Source organism: Salminus brasiliensis, chromosome 17 (assembly GCF_030463535.1).
Source record: "Salminus brasiliensis chromosome 17, fSalBra1.hap2, whole genome shotgun sequence".
NCBI classification, from domain to species: domain Eukaryota; kingdom Metazoa; phylum Chordata; class Actinopteri; order Characiformes; family Bryconidae; genus Salminus; species Salminus brasiliensis.
Window position 1 is genome coordinate 8530172 of NC_132894.1, and position 24305 is coordinate 8554476.

The window sequence follows — 24305 nt, forward strand, 5'->3', positions numbered from 1 at the left end:
AACTGACTTGAACATGCAATAAATTCCAGATGTATCATATGATACAAAATAAAATTCATCTATACAAACTGTTATTCCATTTATTTATTTTAATTGTTTCATTATTTTAAATTGGTCATAAAATTAAATAAATAAAAAATCTGTTTCAGGCCTTAAAAAGGTTAATCCTGCAGGTCTTGTGCAGATCCACCAGAGTTCCATAGTGCAGTCGCAGTGTTTCGGCCTGGAGTGGGAACGGCAGTGATGCTATTCTCCCTATTGCAGGTCAGTGGAGCATCCACGTGATTGTGAAGCTGCTATTTATGGTACAAGTTCTACATAATGCTGTCTTGTGAGGAGCAGTGTCCTAAAATATCTGCACTTGTGATGCATTGAGTCACTTGATTTAAGTGTGCACATAATACATAAAATCCATTACATTCATCACAATTATGTCTTTTAGTTTACTGTGTTGTATGTTTTTTGTTTTTACGTGGAAATTACAGTCAGGTCACAGCCTCTCTATGAAGGTAAAGAAATGTGGCTGTGTGTTACAGGCCCTGCAGGACAGCAGCTAAAGGAAGGAAGGAAGAGTGAATATTGCAGTTGGGTTGTCAGTCTCATGGTTTTTCACGTGATGGTTCAACATGAGCAGACAGGAAGTAAAATGCGGTGCTTAGTCAGAGACTATAGGATATAGGGTCAGAGACAGTAGTCACTGTAGTCAGTGTGGTTTGATGTGGTCTCTACAGAACACCAGAGATGTGTAAACTGGTTTCTGACGCAAGTCATGCTATAGTCATATGCTATCTGGTTCCAGTGGCATCTGCCAAGGAGTATACATGTTAGGCAGAAAGGAAACAGTTCACAAGGATGACTGGTTCAGAGTCTCTCCAAAACATCAGGCAGGTCTTGGGTGTTCCCGATGATCAGTGCCTGGCAAAAGTTGTAAAAGAAGGGTCAACAGAAAATCAAGAGTCATGGGTGGTCACCCACTGGTCACTGATCTGATCCATAAAGGCCCAACCTCACAACTCACAGGTTTTAAAGGATCTGCTGCTAATGTCTCGATTCCAGATACCACAGAAAGTCTTTAGGGGTCTTGTGAAGTCGATGCCCTGACGGGTCAAGGCAGTTTTGGTAGCATGAGGGAGGCCTACATAGTATTATGTAGGTTACAAAGGTAAAAATACCCTAATGGGTAGTTCTAGCAAACTACAGCTAAGAATAAACTTGCAGCTGGTAGTTAGGATGAGAATCGTACATATAACTTTAAATTGCAATTATAAAGACACATTTGTGGTGGTGCAGAGTTGAGATTTCAGACAAAATGTTTATCATTTTGGTCTCGAGAGGGTAAAGGGCCTTGCTCAAGGGCCTAACAGTGGCAGCTTGCCGAGGCTGGGAATCGAACCCACAACCCTGTTATCGATAGCCCGGCGCTCTCCAATGTGAAGGGGGGAGGCAGACACTGTCCACTGTATTCAACGTGTTCTTTTTAAGGTCTAGGTTCTCTAATAATGATATCATTAGCACATTTTGGCAAAAGTGCATAAGTTAGTTGAGTGACTAACACTAACTCCCGGCTCTTTACTCATTCTATGTCCCAGCAGTAACATAATACCTAATAAACTGTTCACTGTCCCTGCAGATTCACACAGCCCTCTAGCTAACTGTGCTAGCTTTAATCTCTGAGGAACTTTAAGTCCAGTCAAAAAGACGTTTAAATGTTAGTTAGTTTATCGCAGTAAAAACGTTTTCCTGATTAGTGAGTTGTAGTGGCTTTCGTACTTAATCAGAACTCACGCTGTTTGGAGAAAAGTCCCGCCCCTTTACTGAAACTGAGATTTTGATTGGTTGTGCTTCTGCGTTTGACCCTCTTTTGTCCCGCCCTCCAGCTGAAACAGAGATTCTGATTGGAGCTTGACTCCACCGCAGAACCTGCTCGAGTTTATCAGTCCGTGTGCGATTTTCTTTAATAGCTAATTGACAGAGACGTTATAAATAAAGAGATCGGCCACTGTTTCTAGTAATGCTCGACATGCTGTCTGTTCGTGGATAAACAGACGTCTGAAGTCCCGCCCTTCAGCAAAAATAGCCAATCAGCTTGCTAGCTAAATGCAGCGAGTGGGAAAGGGCCGACTTACGCCAACATGTCGTGGAGATCTGCGGCAGCGCAGTAGACAGAACCAGCCGAGAGATCAGCATTGAGGCATTGAGCTGAACGGAACGTTACAACTATATAGTCAGAATTGATCAGCTTTTAAACCCGTAATTTTGCACTTTACAAACATGTTGGTCTCCCCCCATTCATGGAGATGGATGCCTGGTTTTGTTGGACTGGAAATGACGTTTAAAAATGGCCGCTGAGTGAACAGACTGGCCTATAAAAACTTTGGTGGTGTTCAAAGCGGTGTCCTCTTCCCTTTCTCCTACATGTGCAAACCCAGATCCCTGTATAGAGTATTATAGAAAACACAATTCGACAAGGTAGTGCACGATTTCGGACACGCCGCTGTGTGTGAGCTCACTACTGTGCGACTGCAGATTGCGTCGCATAAACAATCTGCACGTTGGCCTTCCACAGACAAACACGTGAATCAAACCAAACAACACAAGAGATTATTGATATTCCAGACACGTTTCGTGTACATATTTTGTGCACTGCAGCAGCTAACACCACTATTTGCCAGTGAGCTACCACACCATGTGGGAGACTTTTGGAGAGTTTGATTCCTGGTCTTGGTGACTATGGTGCCTAACACCAATAAGGGTCCTTGGCTAAGACTCCAAACACTACATTGGCCTTGTAAGTGGCCTTGCACTGAAAAACCAGTACTATGCTTTTAGAAACCACTAGCTACAAAATGTATAAACTCAATTCAAAAGGTCATTGAATGGATTCTATATGTATTTGTTTGTAAATTGTAGCTACTTTGCTGAAAGCTTCTGCATGAAACATACCGAAATACTGATGAAAATGAATTTGAGGCTGTTAATTAATGTGATAATGTTTTAAGCTAGAGTGCATTTTTAAATAATTTGTTATGTATGCGTAGGCTGTTGTAACCCCAAGAAATAAAAGGAAATAAAAACTTGCAAATAAAATATATATTTGCATTGTGGACATTTGTGACCCCTTATTTCTATTACAACTGTTATTGAATTTCTCAAAAATGATCAATTTCACACTAAAATACTCTTACACAATATATCTTATATATATATATATATATATATATATATATATATAATATAACTTCTCAATAATTGAATTATTCATACATGTTGGAAAATTACAGATTGTCACTTTAATCATGGCCAAAAGGCCTGTCATTCTGAACAACTTCCACGCAAGCTTTGATTACTAACTTGGAGTGAATATTAGTCCAATCTGTTCTACAACAGACAATTGTTCTCTGCCCCAAAAAGATTTCTATTGTTTTTATTGAGGTTTTACTTATAGATTTCAACATTTCCCAATTATGTCAAATTAATACATTGTCTGCAAAAAACAATTCAGATATTAAAAGGAAATAGATTGAAAATCATTGGGTCCAGAGTGCATGAACCACTTCACAATCCTCTGCTGAACTACACATAAGTATAGGATTTAGGACATCTTGTTCCCTGTTTTAACAATGCAGACATGAAAAACCATACACATTTTACTAAATCACATGGGATCCTATGTGTATGTACACTATATGTCCAAATGTTTGTGGACACCCCTTTGAATGAATGCAATCAGCTCAATGCTGGGGGTATAAAGCCTCCCAGCATTGAACTGTGGAGCAGAGAAACTGTGTTCTCTGGAATGATGGTTGGTGCGTCATCCAATATTTTTAAGATCAGCTGGGGATGAGGTGGGGTGGTGATTATCCAACATCCTGATTTCATTAACACTGAGTGTGATTAAATTCTTTGTAGTAGAAATCTTTTCCTTGACAGTAGAGATTTAGATTTTTAAAAGAAACAATAAACAAACAGGTGTCCCAAAATATTTGTCCATATAGCGTATGATGTACTGTCAGTTTTATGGAGGAATGCCATGCCAACAATATTTAATATACTGGTGTACTTTGTTATACTTGACAATTAATTTTCCGAACTGATATAATGTTGATTGATGTTCTTAAAAAAAAAAAAAAAACATAATCATGACCGAGCACTTGGTCCTGAGGTCTCTATAAATTAAACATGTATTGGATAAGACAGCATAACAAGACAGCATGACGAGAGCGATATTATTAAGCTTATGAAACATCATATGTCCACACAATGTCCATATGAAATACTGCATCCTGAGAACAAATCGTATAGCACATTTTAAAGCACAACAAGAAGCTTGTGCCCATTTCCTGGTCGAAGACAGTAATACCTTGACTCCAAAACTGACCCAACTGACACGACAGAATGTCGGCACACTGAACACGAATGCACACAAGCGGAATCACTGATTGTTCACATTTTCAAACAGGCAACTCTGCGTTACACCTTGTTTGGAACAGTCCAGAGTTAAACGAGAGGCGTGAGTTCTAATGTACACATCTCTGTCTTAGGAAATGCACAGCAGACTCCCATTCAGCAAACTGTCTGGCTGGCCCTGGGTTTAAGCCAGTGCTGAGTGAACTGAAGGCCATGCTGTGGGTTTTCGTTTGCTTCCCAAGCACAATCCCACATGTCCAATGGAAGTCGTGTGAAGTCCGTGTTTAAGGCAAAAGTGTGGGGCCTCAGGCTCGTCTGCACAGACTGAGGCCTAGCTTCATTATAACCTGGGACAGAATAACAACACATGCTATGACTTTTGCTGTGCTAATTTGTAGGATCAATGCTAAAGGTGTCCATTAATTATTTATCAAAAAACTTGAACTAAAGACTTTAATCTGAAATACAGTGACATGCAAATGTCTGGGCATGTAACATGGACTTTGTTTGTAAATATTTAAGAGTGTAGAAGATGGACTTATCTCCGAAAGACTCCAAAAGATAAAACATTCTGCATTTTAAGCAAAATTAGTGTATTATTTGTATTCTGTACAATTAAAAAAAAAAAAAAAAAAAAAAAAACACACACCAGGCAGTTTATCACCCAAAGAGATTTGAGCTCTCAGATCAATGAGGTTTGGTCAGTTCATCATTTAATTAAGGGGGTTTTCACACTTGTCCCAAATAAGTCCGCACCCAGGACTGATTCTGGGCTCATTTTGAGGGAGGGGCTCATTATCTGCACAAAAATGATCCTCATCAGAAGAAAACATTTTCTGTGTCTCACCACAAAATTCATCCTACAGAGTTTTTAAAGGGACATCTAAACAAACCTGCTGCCTTTTGAAAACTCTCATGGACTGATTTTCTCATTTTAGCTTAGGTATTACCAGTAAGAGGAATGTTGAACAGGGGTATCCAAACATTTGCATGCCACTGTACTTGTTAAATATTGCTTTAGTACATTTAGAGTCATTTAGAATGTCAATAACTGACAATAACCTTGCATTTGAGCTTTCTTCACAGTGTCCCTTACCCTTCCATGCTTGTTGTTTAAGTGGAGGTCAATTCTTCCTGCAGACCACCTGTTGGAGGTGCAGCTCACTCTCAGCCGCTACGATGGGCAGCCTGTTGCTCAGGTGGTAGTTGATTAGGTGACTGATGCTCTCAAACAGCATGTCTTTAGTTCGGACCTTACAGTAATGGGGAAAAATGGAAACATTGAATTGCCTATAACATACAGTAAACAATTGCAGAGTGTTATTTTGTCAACTGCTTCAGTATAAAGTAATATTAACTGAAGCTCACTATGCTCTACTCTACAATCTACAAGCTTTGTGTAATGCATCCTATTGGGAATGTGTTGTTCGCTGTTTGTGATAAACATGGACATGCAGTGTCCCTGAAACTAAGCATCAAAAACTATTTACTATATACTAATAGCGCCCCCTTGTGGATAATCCTCAGCCTGCTAAATGTGAGAGTAGGATATCTTGTTTGAATCTTGAAGTTTTAACTTGGTAAACCTGCGAGTAAAAGAAGATTCTTATGATTCGCTTAGAAAGAAACGACAACATAATGTCAGGGTCTTAAAATATATATGTCTATGGGTTTTCTAGGCCTTTACAGGTTAGGGGGCTTTCTTGTGTGTAAACATGTGTTGTGTTGCCATTAATGTAATGATACTTCTCACAATATCTATGCTTGCTGGCAGCTAACCTTCCATAAAACAGCTGCATTAGTCTGTAGTGTTGTGATGCATGATCTGCTGTCTCTGTATCCACCCAATCTTGGTGTACCTGACTCTTCAGTCTCTGGCTAGGCTCAATATCCACTTTCAAATGGATGTAATTGATCTATTTACCTACAGTTATCATCATTACCTGTCTGACCTTGCTGCTATGAAGGCACTGATATATGTGTTCCAGCAGCTTTTACACACACACACACACACACACACACACACACACACACACACACACACACACTGACTGGTGAACATATGGTATGTGCCAATGCTTCAAGTCACACAGGCATATTCAAAATTGCTTCTATATTCTTTTAAAAGCATTTTGCCTTCTGGGAACTTATTTCCCAATGGTCAGATCCCATCACATGACCTTTGTAAACAGTGTCCAAAGTATGATGACTAGAACACATAGACCCACAAACTCTTGGCAATGTTTAATTTAACACTTTTCAGTGGTAGGGTAGGACAACGCCACCTTTCTGCATTAGCATTAGCATCCCCAGAAGTGTAAATTATCCCAAGGCATGGCCTTCACCATAGACTCACCACTCCCTCAGGGTCCACAAGCAGCAGGTGTTTGGGCAGGCCACAGTGCATCCCCGTCAGCACGTATTGGCCAGGGTTAGTGGCGCTGTCTCGCACCAAGAAGTCTCCATCCCGGATCAGGAGCTTCTCTGCGTCACGGCGGCTCATACGCCCATGATACCAGGCCTCCCGCCGGAGTTGCTCCTCTGTGGGGGCCACGGGAGCTCGGCGACGTGGGGGGCTTGGCCACTGGTCTTCCAGCACACACACACCACCACCAGCCTCATGCAGACGCAAAGCATCTTCAAACGGCCCTATTTAGAAGCACAGAATGGTCTTTTTTTAGAGGATCTTTCTTACTAAGTCACTGTCCCCATACCAACATCTCTAACAGTGTCCCCACCCCTTCTCCACATGTTTCAACATTGTCCCCATCCTGATAGAACCAATCGTCCCCATCCAGTACCTCCAGCACCCATCACCATCCCCACAACACCTCAGTAAGACTCTTGTGGCTGATGCAATGTTCCAACATCTAGTATAAAGTAAAGCCCTCTCAGAAGATTAGAGGACTTGGAAGCAGCAAAGGGAAGGAGGAGGGTGCAAATTTTTACTTATTATAGACGAAAGGCTGGATAAGCAGAATCACAGCTAACATCAGATATCCAGTATAAAGCTCTTACAGGACCATGATATTTAGGACAGACATACTCATGTCGAAGATGTCCTTCTTGGGGCTCCCAGGTCTTCCCTGTCTGTCTGCTGAAGGATCCAAATTGTCCAGACTCTGTGTGTTCACATACAGGTGCTCTTCATAGTCCCGACTACCAGGAGGATGCCCATCTGCTCTCAAATATCCATCAGATGTCAAACCTGGAGAATTAAATACACCAATGAAATGCAGTGACACTGTGTTGATGAAAGGAAATGGTTTATATATACAAAAAGGAAATCAGGCTCACAAATATATTCATAAAACATATATATTTTCCAAGTTTTTTAAGCGGAATAAAATGTTTTATGAGGGGAATGCATACTTTTCAATATTTCCACTGCTAGTCAATAATACATACTAATAATAAAATATGTGCTGAACATTTGTGTATTTTAGCATATTAGCATATTTTGTCACAGTTGTCCAAAAGCTGTCCAAAAGTCTATTAAAGCTGTAGTGCGCAGCTTGACATTTTGTAAACAATATTAATGATTAGTAATATTAATGTAGTGATGCTAGTGCCATTTCCTCCATAAGACTATAACTCAATTTCCTATAAGACAACAACATTATAATATAAATATAATATACACATGAATAATATATGCATATAATACATACAAACATTTCATTCTATGTAAAAACAAATTATTTAATTATTCAGTTAGCTAAAACATTATTAGTATATATGACAAAGTAAACTGCGAGATAAATAAAGTAAATAAAGGAATTAGCAGCAGATAAGACTGCATCGGAATAGGTGAGATTTGTTGGAAGTACACATTTTAGTAATCAATAAATTCTTTTTGAGTAATTCTGAATGGCATATGTCAGTATAGCCCAAAAAACTGTTACTGGTAATACATTCAAGACAAAAGCATGCAGTTTTCAGTGGCAGCATTCAGCCATGGGTGTCTCACTTGAACTACTGCCGTTCTCTGTGTCCCAGTGTACTTCATAACACAGCTGTGTTGCAGGGAGTGAGGACGTGTCTCTCCTGATTGCAGATCCCACCTAAAATGTACACAAGTCTGGAATCAGTTTGGAACTTGGCTCCAAATGCCAAAGACTGGTTTAAGACTGTCTGATTCTAGGTCTGCTAGTTAATGAGGTCCTAACCTCATTACATGGGCCATTATTTTGCATGCGCCAGAACTCTTCTTTCTGCTCATTTGGAGCCCACAATAACAAACATAGCCCCCCAAACGATCTAATGCACTCTAATTCCCACATTAGTTTGAATAAACTCATATAAACGTCAGCTAAACAGACTTCAGGTTATTAGTGAATCAAGCCAAAGCAATAAAACAGCATTAGGAGCAGCCTGTCATTTTGCATCAGAGCTGAAAGGATGAACATTAGGCTTATGAAACCAGCACAAGTTCTCTCTCTGGGTTCGTTGATGAGGGCTCCACTGAAAGCTCTCTGAAAATTAAGAAAAGCTGGATGACTTATTTGACCAGGGTCCTATGATTCAGTTGATTGCGAGTATTGAATTAAAAAAGAATTCCCTATATTAGTGATGAGGATAATTTCTGCTGCTGCTGATTGATTTTGAAGCCATATGAGGATTTTAGAGAGGCTATTTAATGGCTGTAAGTGGGCAGCTCATGGGAAATAATATAAATTGGCAACATGGATTAAGAGGTGTTGGGGCCTGCTGCAATTCACAATGCAGTAGCTTCACTATTGATCATATTAGCAATCAAGTAATCTATTTCTAATTTTGATGAATTGATGCATCCGAGTTTTCAAAAAAGGTCAAACAATAAAAATGCAAATGCAAAAGCTGAACAATAACAAACCTCACTTAGCTTTTCCAAAATAATAGGCTTAAAAAAAGACTGTCCTACTGTAAGAGAGGGTTTACCAGAAGGATATATAAATATATGCAGTATTATCAGTCACAGAAAATGTAAATATTAAAAGACTGTTCTTGTTTTATTCAGTATTTGTGACAGCCGTAGAGCACAGGAGACATTTACCGGCTGTGTTTTGCTGTTTGGCAGGCTGTGAACATGGCCCAGCATGGCTCCTGAGGGCCTTAGTCTCGAGTCCACCACTCCCCCTAGTGGAGGCTCCTTTCCTGGGATGCTGTTGTAGTAATCATGCTCCGACGACTCCTCATCATCACCCCATGCTGACTCTTCTGTCCTGATATTCCTGATGTAATCATTCACACGTTATTGCCAATCAAATCATGTATGAGACTAAATTAATAATACTTATTATAGGTACTGTTACAGGTATGTACAATTAAGAGCTGGTTCTCTGGTCAATAAGTGTATATTTACTCAGTAAAACACTAATATTAGAAAAAAATACAAGTAACATTTATTATATAACATATATTTGCTCAACATCACTCATGGGAGTCTAGTATTATCTCTAGTTCCAACACCTGGTTTGGTAAATCAGTGCTTAAATCGGGTGAGCTGGTGATGGAACTGAACATCAAATCCATGAGCTGGCTGGGGGCGTCCAGGAGAAATCTGGAACCAAGCCTTGTTCTCCTCCAAACTATCTCACGTGATACAGTACTTACTTAACTACCTTAACTATGTGATGTTCACAACTAACATTTGTAGCACACTGACTGAGACTGTTGGTCTGCTCTGGTGAAAAAGTGACACTGAACAGGCTTCAAATAACGACCCTTAGTCTGTCAGGATGAAACTTTAGCACTGTGAATCCAGTTTCCACCATGTGCACTCAGAGCTTAGACCCTCAAAGATATAATATAGATGTGAATATTCAGCACACTGAATATTCCACTGTGTGTTTAAACTCTGTTTGAGATGGTAATTATGGGTGATTTGGAAGAGAATTGAAAGACTGCATATTTGAACTGAACAGAAGCCTCTAGTCTGTTTTGAGCATCACCAAGCCATGTGGTTTTTACATTGGTACCATCTGTATCAGCTGAGGACTATCTTGTACTTGTACTTTGTTACTGTAAGAATTACTTGTTAAAACTTGAGCATTCCTCATGTGTCTCCTTATGACACAGTAATATTAAAACAGAATGCTTGTACTTTTCCTCGATTATGTACATTTTCATTTTCATCAGATTGTGCCAATCGGTGAGCTTCCTGTGCATTCAAACGTATTGTTCTATTAACAGCCAACCAAATTTAAAAACAAGCTTTAAATCTACAGATTGAAAAGGTATGAACACTTTCCCTAACAAGGACATACACAATAAGATGATGGATTTCAACCAGTAAACAACAACAACAACAAAAATCTACCAGTAGATTCTGGTGGTAAATTTGCCAATAGTGGCACTGTGGAAAATGTGACACATTACTCAGTTGTGACCCACTACCTATCCTTCGACTTATTTATAGTGTCTCTGTACCTTTTCCACCTGTTTGTAATGACATATGTTGGACAATTTTGGTGTAATTGGATTTGCCTCTCACCTGTCTGTGGTGGGTATGGCTTTGGGTGGGCTGTGCAGATACTGTTTGAACTGCAGCTCGAAGGCTTGACCAATGGTGCTGATGACGCTCTGTGCAAGGCCATCAGTGCACTCCAGAATATGGCATGCTGGGGAACAACAGACAAATAAGCTTTAAACATGAGGGAAATCAGGCTTGAACGAGTTTAACAACTGGTGGTTAATAAACATGTTGGCCAGTCATAGACCAGACTGCTACTTATCACAAAAACATGCAGCTATTGTGATCTCCAACCTTCTGCACTGTTTCACGGTTCTATGGGGAACATTATACTTGTTTGGCTTTGTTAAGAGGAATGGGTACATTGCTAGCTTATACTTCAGCTTATTCCTTTTGGGCACTGAAACTGAAACAAACATCATGCGAGATATTTCTTAATGCATCATATCCTGCAGCTTTCTTGTTTTAGCAATCATAACACGGTAATAGATCAGTGATTCTATTCTCAAAGGAAAAATGCACAGAATGTCACTATTTTTGGTACCCTCAAGGTTGTTTGGAACATAGTACGTAGTTGTTCTGACTATATACATGCATATGCTTTCTTGAAACCATTAGGAAACATACACATCAACACCTCTTCCCATGGAAAGTGTAATGAATGCACCTTTAAAAATGCACAGTGCTGTATCTTTGGCACTAGGGAAACCAAAAAGCACCTGTAAGGTACCCGCTTTCTAACTCATACAGTTCTATAAGAGTTAGCCAACAGATGTATAGCTAACCTCTTTGCAGGGTAAGAAACCTATTCTGTATGTTATGCATTAGGAAATAAACAGTACCTCTTTGATTGACAGGGTCTTTGGCCACATAGGCAACATAATCAGGTGTATCCTGGAAAAAAAAATCCAATGACTTGTGTTGTACTCAGTACCACAAATTACATCAATCACTTTGAACTCACATGAAGATGGGAGCAATTTAATCTAATAGTCAGAAGTTAAAAGAAGTGTGTGATATCAGCTCTCAATTCTCAGATTGCTCAGCGAAGCATTAGGGGAATGAAAGTGTTTTGATGCCTCACCGTGTCTCCTCCAGAAGCGAAGGAAATGGACTGCATAGGGTGATGTGCAATCACCTGGGAGACAGACAGAAAGACAAAGAGAGAAAGAGAGAGAGAGACAGAGAGGGAAAGAGAGAGAAAGAGAGAGAAAGAAACACTCAAAGTCATTACAGTCAACATCTGTCAGGACTGGTCTATTCAGTGTGATCTTTTCCCAGATCAGAATTAGGTTTTGTCAAACTACATTATATGAACAAAATATAGATATAGTGACACCTGCTCATGTCATTGTTTCTTCTGAAATCAAGAGTATTAAAATAGCTTATTCTGGTTTTGTTGAAGCCAACTCATCCCAAATATATTGGATGGGGCACCCACAGTTCCACAGTTCATTGCTGATGCGGGGGGGACTTTATACCCCTCTATACCTAGCCCAAGCCTGGCATTAGGCATGAGAAACCTATTCTTTTGGCAGTGCTTCTCTATAGGGACTACACAGACTACAATACACTGTGTCAGCACTGGGTGCAACTTAAAGTAGCTGAATGCATTCATTAGAATGTGTTTGGATATTTAATCATATTGTATTTTAGTCAGTCTAAATCAACCCTCATAATTTGATGTACATTATTTTATCATGTTGAAAACATGACATCAAAATGAATAGAAAAAGGAGGAAATACAGAATTCAAACTGAATGTAAATGCAATTCATCAACTGCATAACCGTGTACTAGATCATGTATAGTTATACAACAGTGAGACTGTTCTGACCACTAGTGCTATTCTTAGAATGGCTGATAAGAGCGAGGCTCTTAAGCAGCTGTGGACGTTGTTACCTGCCGTGTAGTGGGGATGAGCAAACTCAGGCCCTCTATGGAGATGTTGACAGCAATGCTCATGCCAGCAAAGCGCAAGTTACTCTTCCCCATGATGGCCTGGAGAGCCTTGTTGACAGCCTATGACAGATGGAAACAGACATGCTTAATTCATATGACTTCAACTGAGTATGAATACAAAGTGGAGATTAATCATCCTTACCTTCTTCTTCCAGGCACCCTTCCCACCTGGCACAGCTTCACACAGCCTGTTGATGGCCTCCCTGAACACACAAACACAGGCTTATGAAACAGGATCCTGAGGTTTCATATATACTGTAACTATATCCGGTACATACATATATTTAGAAAACATCTATTTTCAGACGTACCACTATTTAATCAGCATAAACATTAAATATGTATTTGAGTATTAAGGACATGTGAAGATTCAGTAGAGGCTTTGGATAGTTAGTAACATCTAACTATATTTGAGTTTTGTATGTGTATATATATATCACATGACGTCCCCAGACTGGGAGGCCTTTGACAATGGTGGGATTTGAACGTTATCATCTCCTCACACTATGAGCAGCAGTTAAGACTGTTGGGCCACTCTAGAGCTGTAATTATGATATAATTACACTACTTTAAGACACAGTTCTGAGTAAATTAACCTTCTCCTGGACACTGCTACAGTATGAACCTGGTTTTACAGCTTTAGGGTGGCACAACTGTCTAACTGCATACTTGGCAAGAGAGAGGTTAAGAGATAAGTTCAAATCCGGTCACCACAACAGACCTCCATAGTTAGGAGACTGAGAATAGGAAAGCCTTCCCCCATGTCGTAGGAGGAGTCCTAACTTACAGATGGGAATAAATAATCAGTCTGCCAGTCTAAGGTCACCATCAGGTCCACCAAGGCTCTGGAGCACAGCACACAGTGCATGCAATATGCAAGAAAGCATAACCGCCACAGAACAAATACGTTGTTATTAGTTTGGCCTTTCAGTTTGAGCAGATTATTATGATCTAGCTTTGGGAAGGAGACATTCTGAAAACCTGTGATGCTGTCTGTATTCTGCTTCTTCTCATCCTTTCTTTAATATGCTGGTGGACATTAACAGATGTTTATAGCCATGCTTATGGCTGCTGGAGTGTGTCTGTCAGTGGCGTCCCTCACATCTCAGCCTCAGGGACACTGAGCTGATGGCCTGGTGGCTGACTGGCTTGAAGGACCAAATAGATATCGGGTAACTCATTAAAATTTTAAAGGTGGCAACTGTTCCTACAAAAGGACTTTTGAGGGATTCTTTTCAATAATATGGCCTCTGTTGCTTAATTGCTAAATAAAAAGAAAGGGATCTGTGGATGCAAATAGCTTCACATTTACTGAACAAGGCATATATGTCCACTTGCAGTTGTGTATGGATGCATGTTTGTCATATTGGTGTATTTGCATGTATTGTGTATGTGTTTGCCCGTTGCAGTGTTCCTCCCTATTTACTGCATGATCAGTCTTACAGAAATTGCATACTGGCTCTATGACTATGACTGATCAAGTCCCCACCCACATACACACACAGTCTCTTTCTCTCCTTCTCTCTCGCTTTCCTTCTTCCTGCATAAAAACCAGTCTACACTGGACAGCTTTGGCAAAACACAGCCTGCAAATTATGTCAACATCTCTAGCAATTCCCATCACAGCCGGCCCACACTGCTCAGTAATACTGTCATACCCTAAACCACTCCCATAGTACAAAACTTTTCCCTAAACACACCACTCTATACCACTCTACCACTCCCACAGAACATCCTTTCCCCACAAACACCACTTTATACACTCTACCACTCCCGTAGTACATCTTTTCGCTAAATACTCAACCCTACATTAGTCAAGATTTCCCTAAATACATCTCTTCCCTTAATATACCATACTTCCATTCCCGTAGTACATCTCTCTTTCCTAAACACACCACTACATACCACACTACCCTTTCAATAGTACATCTCTATCATTAATACATCACTACATACCACAATAACATTCCCAAAGTACATCTCTTACCTAAACACACCACTCATTACCACTCTACCATTCTCATAGTGTATCTCTTCCCTTAATACTTTCACTACTTCATACCACATCTTTTACCTACATACACCACTCTGTACACTCTACCACTCCCACAGTACATCTCTCTTTCCAAAACACGGCACTACATACCACACTACCATTCCCATAGTACACCTCTTCCCTAAATACACCACTCTATACACTCTACCGCTCCCACAGTACATCTTTTTCCCTAAAAACACCACTCTACAGCTCCCATTACACATCACTTATATACACTTATATACACCACTTTATACTACTCCCGTCGTACATCTTCTCCCTAAACACACCACATTATATTCCCATAGTACATCATTTGCCCTAACACACCACTATATACCACTCTACCACACCCACAGTACATCTCTTCTGTAAAAACACCACTCTATACCACTCCCATAGTACATCTCGTACCCAATAACACTACTCTTTATTAACTTTTACTCTTATTAATAAATTACTCAACATTTTCCACAGTACATTTTCACCTTACAAACAACACCATATACCCCTCCACCACTCCCACAGTGCATCACTTCCCTACAAACACACCAGCTAGTACCACTAAACCTTTCCATTTATATTTTGCTGACTACAAAATTATGCACAACCCCAGATATCTACAGTGCATCTCTGTGCATCACCAATGTTTACCACCCTACCACTCCCTTAGTCCATCTCTACCCTAAACACATCAGTCTATACATCTCCTTCACCCCTCATCCAAACACACCAGTCCATCCCAACCTCTCTCTTCATTGTTTTCAACACTCTCCGAGGCTGGACCCTCTGCATCTTTCCAGTCATTAACCATCGTCATCAATAATACATCTCTATCTGCATCTGCATGCTTCTGGCAGCACTTAAAGCCAGTGTGGGTTGTGGAGATTGGATTACAGCCGATCAATAGCCAGGGGCAGAGAGACGGACTGCGCCATTCCCACTGGGAATCTGCAACTCCGCCTCCAGAGGAATAAACACATGCACACACGTGCATGCATACATGGACACACACTGCTGCGGATGCCTCTGCATACAGAAAGTCAATTGAATACACACAAATTACAGCTGCGATATATAACATTTGTTAGTCTTAAGAATACGTTCTATAAGTATTTTGACCAACCTTGGATGTTTCAGCTTAGTGTTTCTGTCAATCTGTCATTGTCATGTTAAAAGTGATTAATCACATTTATAATATTTGCTCAAAATTGATCTTATAGTGATTTTCTCCTTTTAAAGGCTTCCCATATGTGGCTTGGAGTCATAGCAAGCATTATTGGCCACACTCTCTCTCGGTTGGAAGGATGGACCTCCCTCTCCCCCATCATCCAGCATGATGCATAGCCAATGTAAGCAAATGTCATAGAACTGGTGGTTAGTGTTCTTCTCCAAGCATGTTCAGTTGTCCAATGATGTTAAGAAAATGACAAGCGAAGTGGTTGGCTGACTTCATATGACTCTGAGGAACCACATGCTAGCTTTCACCCTCATAACATTGGTAGTATTGTATGACAGGGGTCCTAACTAGCGGGTAGCGGGTATTTATTCCTTCCAGTAATTCAATAATATTCATTTCCTCATGTGAATGTAAGTTTCACACGAACCTGAATATGAAAATCATGTGATTTCCACAGCGTAAAAAGGGAAAAGTTTCCAATTTTCAGCACAGGCGCCCAGAGAGACGTTTTACTCTTGTTACAGTGGAGGCTCTTGAGAGGAAGCAGCGCTCCACTCTGCTGTTGTTTTTGACAAACTATATGAGCTATATGAGTATTGGCAAGTATTGGGATGCTTGCTCATTCACTGTTGCTTCTGAAATCAAGGGTTTTAAAAAGATTGTATCCTGCTTCTGTTAAAGTAACTGTCCAAGACTGGGTTTTGTAATAGATTGAAGAGGATGGGACTGCATTCAGTGACAAGCACAATAATAAGGTCAGGATGTTGGATGATCACCCCCCCTCACCTCATCCTCAACTCATCCTATAAGTATTGGATGGAACACCATCATTCCAGAGTACACAGCTCCACTGCTCCACTGCCCAATGCGGTATGACTTTATACCCCTCAAGCCCATGCCTGGCATTAGGCATGGAGCCAATAGGTTTATGTTTATCTGATCCAGAGAGCCCCATTCTATTGGCAATACTTAGTAGTTGCTTGGCAAGTTACAAGTTTCAACTGTCTACAAGTTTCTTTGTGTACAAAAACTACTGCACTATTTTTGCAATATTAAGCTTAGTTCAGTTAATACAAACAGTAGAAAGGTGGTTTGTGGTCAGCAGCAATGCTTCTATGGCAGTTGCAGCGGTTATTTTAGAGCTTCCTGAATGAGACTTCTGCAAGACCCACAAAACATTAGCATCATCAAGCACCTGAATCAAGAGGCTTACCTTGTCACCTGCGTTCTAGTGATGAAGTCCAGAGACCGCATTGATTTCAGCACCTCAATACAGCCCATATACTGCAAAGATATAAAACATAGGTAAGTATACTGTTATATTTGTGTACAATATTATGAACTGTTGGCTTCTCACTGTTTCTTTGTGGCTACAAGTAGCCAAATCCTCTTGGGAAAGACTTTAACCAATGATTTGGGCTGTCAGAACAAACCAACCATAACAGTTGCCTCATCCTTATCATCTGACACGCACCCACGCCCAACGCCACAAACACACTGATGAGTTGCACATCGCATGGACAGTGGCAGACATACACAAGCAGAACGCCACATATGCCTGCGGCCTAATCAACAGCGTGTAATTATGTAAGGGTGCAAAATATATCTCTTGTGAAACAGCAGCTCATCCTCAGCCTCCAAGTGACAGAGTAATGGGTGGATTGGGGATTGTAATTACAGCGGGCCTAAAGGATAGGTGGACAGACAGCACTAAAAGCCCCATGGTTGGTGGTGGTGGGGGAGGAGGTCTTGTGCAGGGGTAAATGTGGGCCTTCTGGGAAAAGGGGAAGTGCTCAGACAGCAGGCCATTTTATCCTGGGAACACTGATGGAGCCTCCGCGTCACTCCTTTATTAGCTGGAGAATCATTTAAAGAAGCGTTATACAAGCCAATGTTTTGTAGACTGTGTTTGTGTTTTTCACTGAACTCAGATCGCCACATTAGCTCAGTGGTCGTGACTGTGTTGTATCAGGGCGTTAGACTAGGGAAAACATTCAGAAAAAGGGTTCTTTGAAGTAATGCCACTTCTGGTTCCTTAAAGAACCTTTCAATGGATGTTTTAATAGGTTTTAAAGTTTTAAGATCCTCCTCATCCCCAACTCCGCAACTCAATCCTAAAGTGCTGGATGGAGCACCATCATTCCAGAGAACACAGTTTCACTGCTCCACGGGTCAATGCTGAGGGGCTTTATACCACTCTGGCACATGTCTGGGATTCATGCCAATAGGTGCCAATAGTTTCATGTTTATCTGCTCTAGACAGGGACTAGACAAGCTGTGCAAACATTTGGACACACAGTGTATCGGCTGATTCCAGTACATACAACTATTGTACACTCTTAAAAATAAAGGTGCTACAAATGGTTCTCTGAGCGATGTCAGAGAAGATCCACTTTTGGTTCCATAAAGAACCATGAGTGTCATTGAGATGGTTGACAAATCGAAAAGGACCTTCACATGAAGTGATGGGTCTTTGGAGATGGTGCCTTTAAAAAATTCTTCACACTCTTCTCACATTTGCACATCTGTGTCAGCAATGGGTGTAACTTAAAGTAGATGAATACACTCATTAGAAGGGGTGTCCACAAACATTTGGACATATAGTGAATATGAAATGTACAGAATGTAAGATGTTTGAATTCAGTTTTACTTAATAAATAGTAGTTATTTCTCTCAGAAGTTATTTAGTGACAAAGTTAATCTTCTTCACAAAGTCTGTCATCTTCTCCACAACCAGTATGAAAATGGCAGTGTGGATTAGATTTAGCGTCATGGCTTCCTCGACACAAACTAAGGCTCCTGTCCAAATGGCCTGAGTGCGTTTTAACAAGATTAGGAAACGTCGGGAAGTGTTTAATCTGGGAGACGAGGCCTGTGCCCTCATGCTTGGCCTTAAAGTCCTCTTTGTCACAGGACTCACTCCTGCTTGATAAATCATGTTTCCTCAGCACTGCTCTTCCTCAATTCAGTTTGCTGTTCCACAAATGCCATCTTTCTAAGAAATCGGAGAGGAACAGAAACTAGCTCCTTCCACTTTAAACCAAGACCATCCTTGTTTGCTAAATGAGGAGATGCCTGTTCAAAGTGCATTAATTCCTACATCAGCCACAGCTTTGTAATTGTAGCCATATTGAGAAAAGAATGTAAAATTAAAAGGACATTCGCAGTTCTTCCAGCAGTGTGCAGAATGCAGGCCAATTGTAGAGGACTCTGTGAATCCCACTCATCAAACCAATCCTGCTGTAGATGAAAGTGGTTGTAATGAAAGCACTCGTACTGCACGGGGTCTTCGATGCCTCAGACTTGAGCAACAGAAGTGGTAACCCAGCATGGTGGTTCAGTGTGAAGGTGACAAGGTGGTTGAATGCCTCTGATGTAGAGACCTTTATAAAAGCAGTGGAAATCCCTTCACATGTTGCTCTGTAGCTTAAGCACCCTGGGTCTTCTGGAGCACATGTGATACAAATGACTATGATTAAATGTAATTGAATAGAGGAATGAATGTGCCTGTGTAATGCAATTAGGAAGCTTGCTCAAACCCAGACCTTCTCTCTCTTTCTCTCTCTCTCTCACACACACAGAGTCTCTCTCTCTCTTTGGGGTAAGAATCAGAGGTAGAGAGAGTGAGCAGTAAGGGAGGGTTGAGGGAAGATCATTGACATCGACGTCAAGCAGTCTGCCACCTATAGTAACCCTTTATGGACCAGAAGGGAGCTCACAAGCTACAGCAAGTATCAACAGGACCTAACATTACAGTTATGAGTTATGAGGGTTGTTACGAGGGTTGTTGAACTGCCAGTGTATAGTGGCTTGTCTCTGTCTTTAACAAGTGATGATTAGAGGGTAAATAAAATAAACAACTGCTTAATGATTTCATTTCTAAAGCCTGAGTTTTCTTGAGCTTTTGTTTACTTACCCACGCCCCATGGATGTGCTGACGTAGTGTCTTCTTTACCACAAAGCAATATGTCTAAATTAAATTATGGATTCTGCCTCTTCCAACAATGCACCTCATACACAGCCAACACACTGACGCCAAGGAAAGCTCATCATTCTCATTTCAGCCATCGCCTGAAGCCAGGTTCATGCAGTTTGTTAAAATTTGTGGTAAAACTGGTAGTTACAATTTAGATGCCTCTTAAATCTCTTTTCTTTCCTTTCCTTCAGCACAATACAAGAGAGAGCGGGTGATGTAAACAACAGGCGAACCATCACAATGCTCTCCACAGCCAAGGCTACAATAGTGCCTTTTTGGAAAGCACTGATAGCCTGCTAAACACAATTACGAAGCCCAGTGTTGTTTAGGGCTCATACTCTATTGACTCACCCTGACGATGTAGGATGCTCCCGTGCTGCTGATCTTCTTGTCTGCGTGCAGCCAGCCCTGGGATGGCTTGTGAATGAAGCTTCCCTTGTGGTTGAGGTCCTCTCCACCCAGCCACATACCTTCCACCCTGGTCCTGCGGTTCATTCCCGTCCTGAAGCTTCCTGAGCCCCCTGGGCTCCCCTCTGCTGTCCCCGAACCCCCAGAGCCTCTGGGAATGGCGGATCCCACCAAACTCCTCTGCTTGGCGACAGCCTGCAGGGAACAAGGACCCACACAGACAGGGTCACAGGAGTTGAGCACAGCAGCCAGACTGGCCACCGGGCCACTGACGGCTGCGGCCGCCCCAGAAGCAGCCGGGACGGCCTTGCCGGAGTCTTTGCTGGAGCTGGAGCCCGAGCTGGAGCTGGATGGGCTGCGGCTCAGCAGTGAGTTGGAGAACTTCCACTGGGGTATCTTTGGGATCAGCATGCAGAAGGTGGTGGTGCCGTCCCGCTCGCTGTCCGCCCCGGGCGATTCGGCGTCAGCCAGCGCCTGGGCCTGTGAAGGCGGGGGGAGGGTGGCTGGCTCCAAGGGTGGCAGTGGCAAGCCAGACGCGGACGAAGGAGCCACTGGAGTGGCCACCACCACCTTCCCGCTCATGGCTAAGCTCTGCATCAGGTCGTCGGAGGAGGTCACAGAGTCGTTACGGAAGCGGCCATACTTGGGCTTAAGTAGCATGCCCGGAGAGGCAGCCCAGAGCAGGGGAGGGTCGCTGACCAGAGGACGAGGGGGGGAAGGAGGGGAGGGGGAAGGGGAAAGGGGGGGAAAGGAAAAATAGCAAAGGGAGAGAAATAGGGAAATCCGCAAGAATCCTATGGGAAGAGAAGCCTCCTCTGTGGAGTTGGTGCAGTGCCGTGTTCTCCCCTCTAACACGCAACACACACTCTCCCTCTCTTCCTCTCTCCTTCCCTCTGCTCTCTGACTGCCGGCCCTCTCCCTTAGAGTGGCTTGATTACCCCCCCCCCACCCAACCTCTCTCTCTTTCTCTCTCGGTGATGTCATGATGTTATTGCTCGTCTATCAGCCCTGCCCAGCTGCTCTCAGACACCATTAGCTAACGCACATCTGCTCGAGCACCTCCTCCCAGCATCACATCACAACATATACACATAAAGTACAGCCTTGCCGTGAAGAGCAGAACAATAGGCGGAAAATATATGTACGTATATTTCCTCATATGCAAAATATATGTCGGTATATTGTAAGTGATATCAGAGTATCACTCGTAAATACACATATTGACATAGTGGCATAACTACAGCGGGGACCGTGATGCAATTAAACAGAGGAACCAAGAGCACAATGTCACAATGTGGCTCACCTAAATGGTGAGCTACAACTTCTATCAACAGTATACACTACACAGTGGTGTTACAGACAACCAAAATGTAATGCAGAATTATTACAATCTAAATAGGTTGCCTTAAGATACTGTAATATTAGACAAATTACAAAAATGTTATATTATTATGATGTCATTTTCAAAATAATCAATATCCTTCATAGTTTGATGCACAGACAAAATGCACTACCAGTGCCCAATTTTAAAATGAAAATGCACAAAACCCTGGACCTCCAAAAAGACAACTTTACAAGAGAAGGACAAAAAAATAACTTTCAGTGGAAAAGAAAGTTATACAAATTTAATTCCAATAAATTCTGGATCCCCTGGTTAATTTATCATGACATTTTGAAACAATTTAAAAGGACTGGGACCTCAGAACCTCTAACCTCTAAGCATAATCCTGCCAATGTCGATTATTTACATTTGTTTTAAAATTCCATTAATACTTTCCTCACTCTGTGTTCATGTACTGTCCCCTTAAAACTACCGTGCCCCATCCTCCCATCCAGACTCCTCCCATCCAGTCAACATGGAGGAGAACTCAACCACTGAGCCAACTGGGCAACTTGAGCAGATTATATAATCGTTCATTAACTGTAATCGAAATAAAATCTTAAAGCAATTGTAAAATTCATTAAAATGTAATGTAAAGGACAACTGTCAAATTCACATTATGTCACATAAATAAAATATACTCCAGCAGCACTGCTGTGTCTAATCCACCCGTACCAGTATAACACTCTAACACACCACCACCATGTCAGTGGAGTCACTGCAGTGCTGAGAATAACCCACCACCCAAATACTACTACTCTGTGGTCGTCCTGTGCAGTTCTGACCACTAAACAGAGCGAAAGGAGGCTAAAAATGTATGCAGAGAAACAGATGGACTACAGTCTGGAATTATAGAACTACAAAGTGCTCCTATATGGTGAGTGGAGCTGATATAATAAGCTGGGTTCATTCCAAACCAAGGAAGGTCATACTGATATGACTGTGTATGTATCATCAAAAATATAATTTACAGATAAAGAAAAAACTGTCTTCACTGTACAACAGAGGTCAATGTAATAAGACTTCATTCCAAGTTATTTTGGAGCATTTCTATTGGTCCATTCATCATGCTGACACAATGTAAAGGAAAACTGTCAGATTTAAGTCAAAAAGTGAAAAACAGAGATACAAGGTTTTCGTGAGACAGCAATGATATATTTTTTTGCACTGTTGACCATCAGACACCACACTGACATTAAATAATGACTTACATTTCTTAAAACCTTTTAGTGCTTGCAGCCCAAAAGCTAGTTCATATTAGTTTGAATGAACATTCACTGTACTTTATGCATCTTATGAACAAGACTCTATAATCGACTTGTACAGTTGTGACAGAAAGATCAGCTACTTAACTAAACACAAGTAAATGTACGATAAATGTGAAATTACCTCACTATGTTTCTGCTTGTTCTTCCATTACTGCTCTCTCCTCTTTAGGTCGCACGTATGTGGTGACAGACCTTCTTCTGTTATTCTGCTTGCTCTCTATTTTGGGTCCATGCATCAGTCCAAAAGTGAACTTTTGGAGTCTGACGCACGCGCTCTGCTTGCGCAAGAGGGGGGTGTTTGTTTTACAGAAGTGTCTCTTCCTTTGTGTGTGACGTGACTGTGCTCTCAGGCGTACATCAGTATGCTCCACTCTACTACGCTATGCTAGGAGAACAAACAGGAAACACACCATTGCTACATATTCCACTACAGTTTTCTGTGTCAGCTAGTATGTGAAAGCACTTGCTTTGTGGAGGGCCTCGGCCCTGTGGTCAAACACACACACACACACAGCCCTCTTCCATGATACAAATTTGGCTTCCTGGGCTGCTGATATTGTCCAGCAAAACACTGGTAAACACTGGGGCAGTTTTAGCTCTCAAAAGCCCTTTCATTAAACTTTCCATTATTTTATCTCTGGTTGATCAGCAGCTTAGTTAAATGTGAGGAGAACAGCCACTGAAGCCATTTCTAATTAGAGAGAGTGGTCTCAGTGTGTGCTCCCTCATTTATCTTTTGTGCAAAGTAAAACCAAGTGACACCGCACCACTTAAAGAGAATTTACAACCAGGAAAATGAGCACTCGTCCCGTCTACCTCGTTCTCCTTCACTATCTCTCAGTGCCATCACACCTCTCCAGGGAGCCCCCAGTCTAAGAAAGAGAGTCCGGAGCATGCTCAGTTTCTGTTTTACACAGGAACGCTTACATGCAGCAGTGGCATCAACATGACTTCCACTGCTAAAAGGTCAAGATATGTCAAGATCTGCAAGTTTGCATTTTCAAATGCATTCACTTGTACAATGATGCCAATGCATCTGCACTAAAAATAAAGGTTCTACAAATGGTTGTTTAAGCAGTGCCATAGAAGAACCCATTGCTCAAACTGCTCAAACAACCATTTGTAGAACCTTTATTTTTAGTGCAGATGCATTGGCATCATTGTACAAGTGGAGGGAACAATGGATTTCACAAAATTCCAGCAACTCCTCGATGCAAATGACTGGATTATAT

The 24305-nt window shown here is 41.4% G+C and overlaps 1 protein-coding gene across 1 annotated transcript; it reads right to left on the reverse strand.

Moving 5' to 3' along the window:
• Positions 1 to 3410: 3410 nt before the first annotated feature.
• shc2 (SHC (Src homology 2 domain containing) transforming protein 2) lies at positions 3411 to 21304 on the reverse strand. The gene is made up of 13 exons (XM_072659997.1): positions 20368 to 21304; positions 17254 to 17324; positions 12965 to 13025; positions 12763 to 12882; positions 11946 to 11999; positions 11704 to 11755; positions 10883 to 11009; positions 9443 to 9620; positions 8378 to 8471; positions 7454 to 7615; positions 6764 to 7056; positions 5504 to 5660; positions 3411 to 4754 (listed from the first exon to the last, which is right to left on the reverse strand). The coding sequence occupies exons 1-12, from the start codon at positions 21082 to 21084 to the stop codon at positions 5532 to 5534; spliced, it is 2058 nt and encodes a 685-aa protein (XP_072516098.1). The 5' UTR covers positions 21085 to 21304; the 3' UTR covers positions 3411 to 4754; positions 5504 to 5531.
• Between the last annotated feature and the right edge of the window lie 3001 nt (positions 21305 to 24305).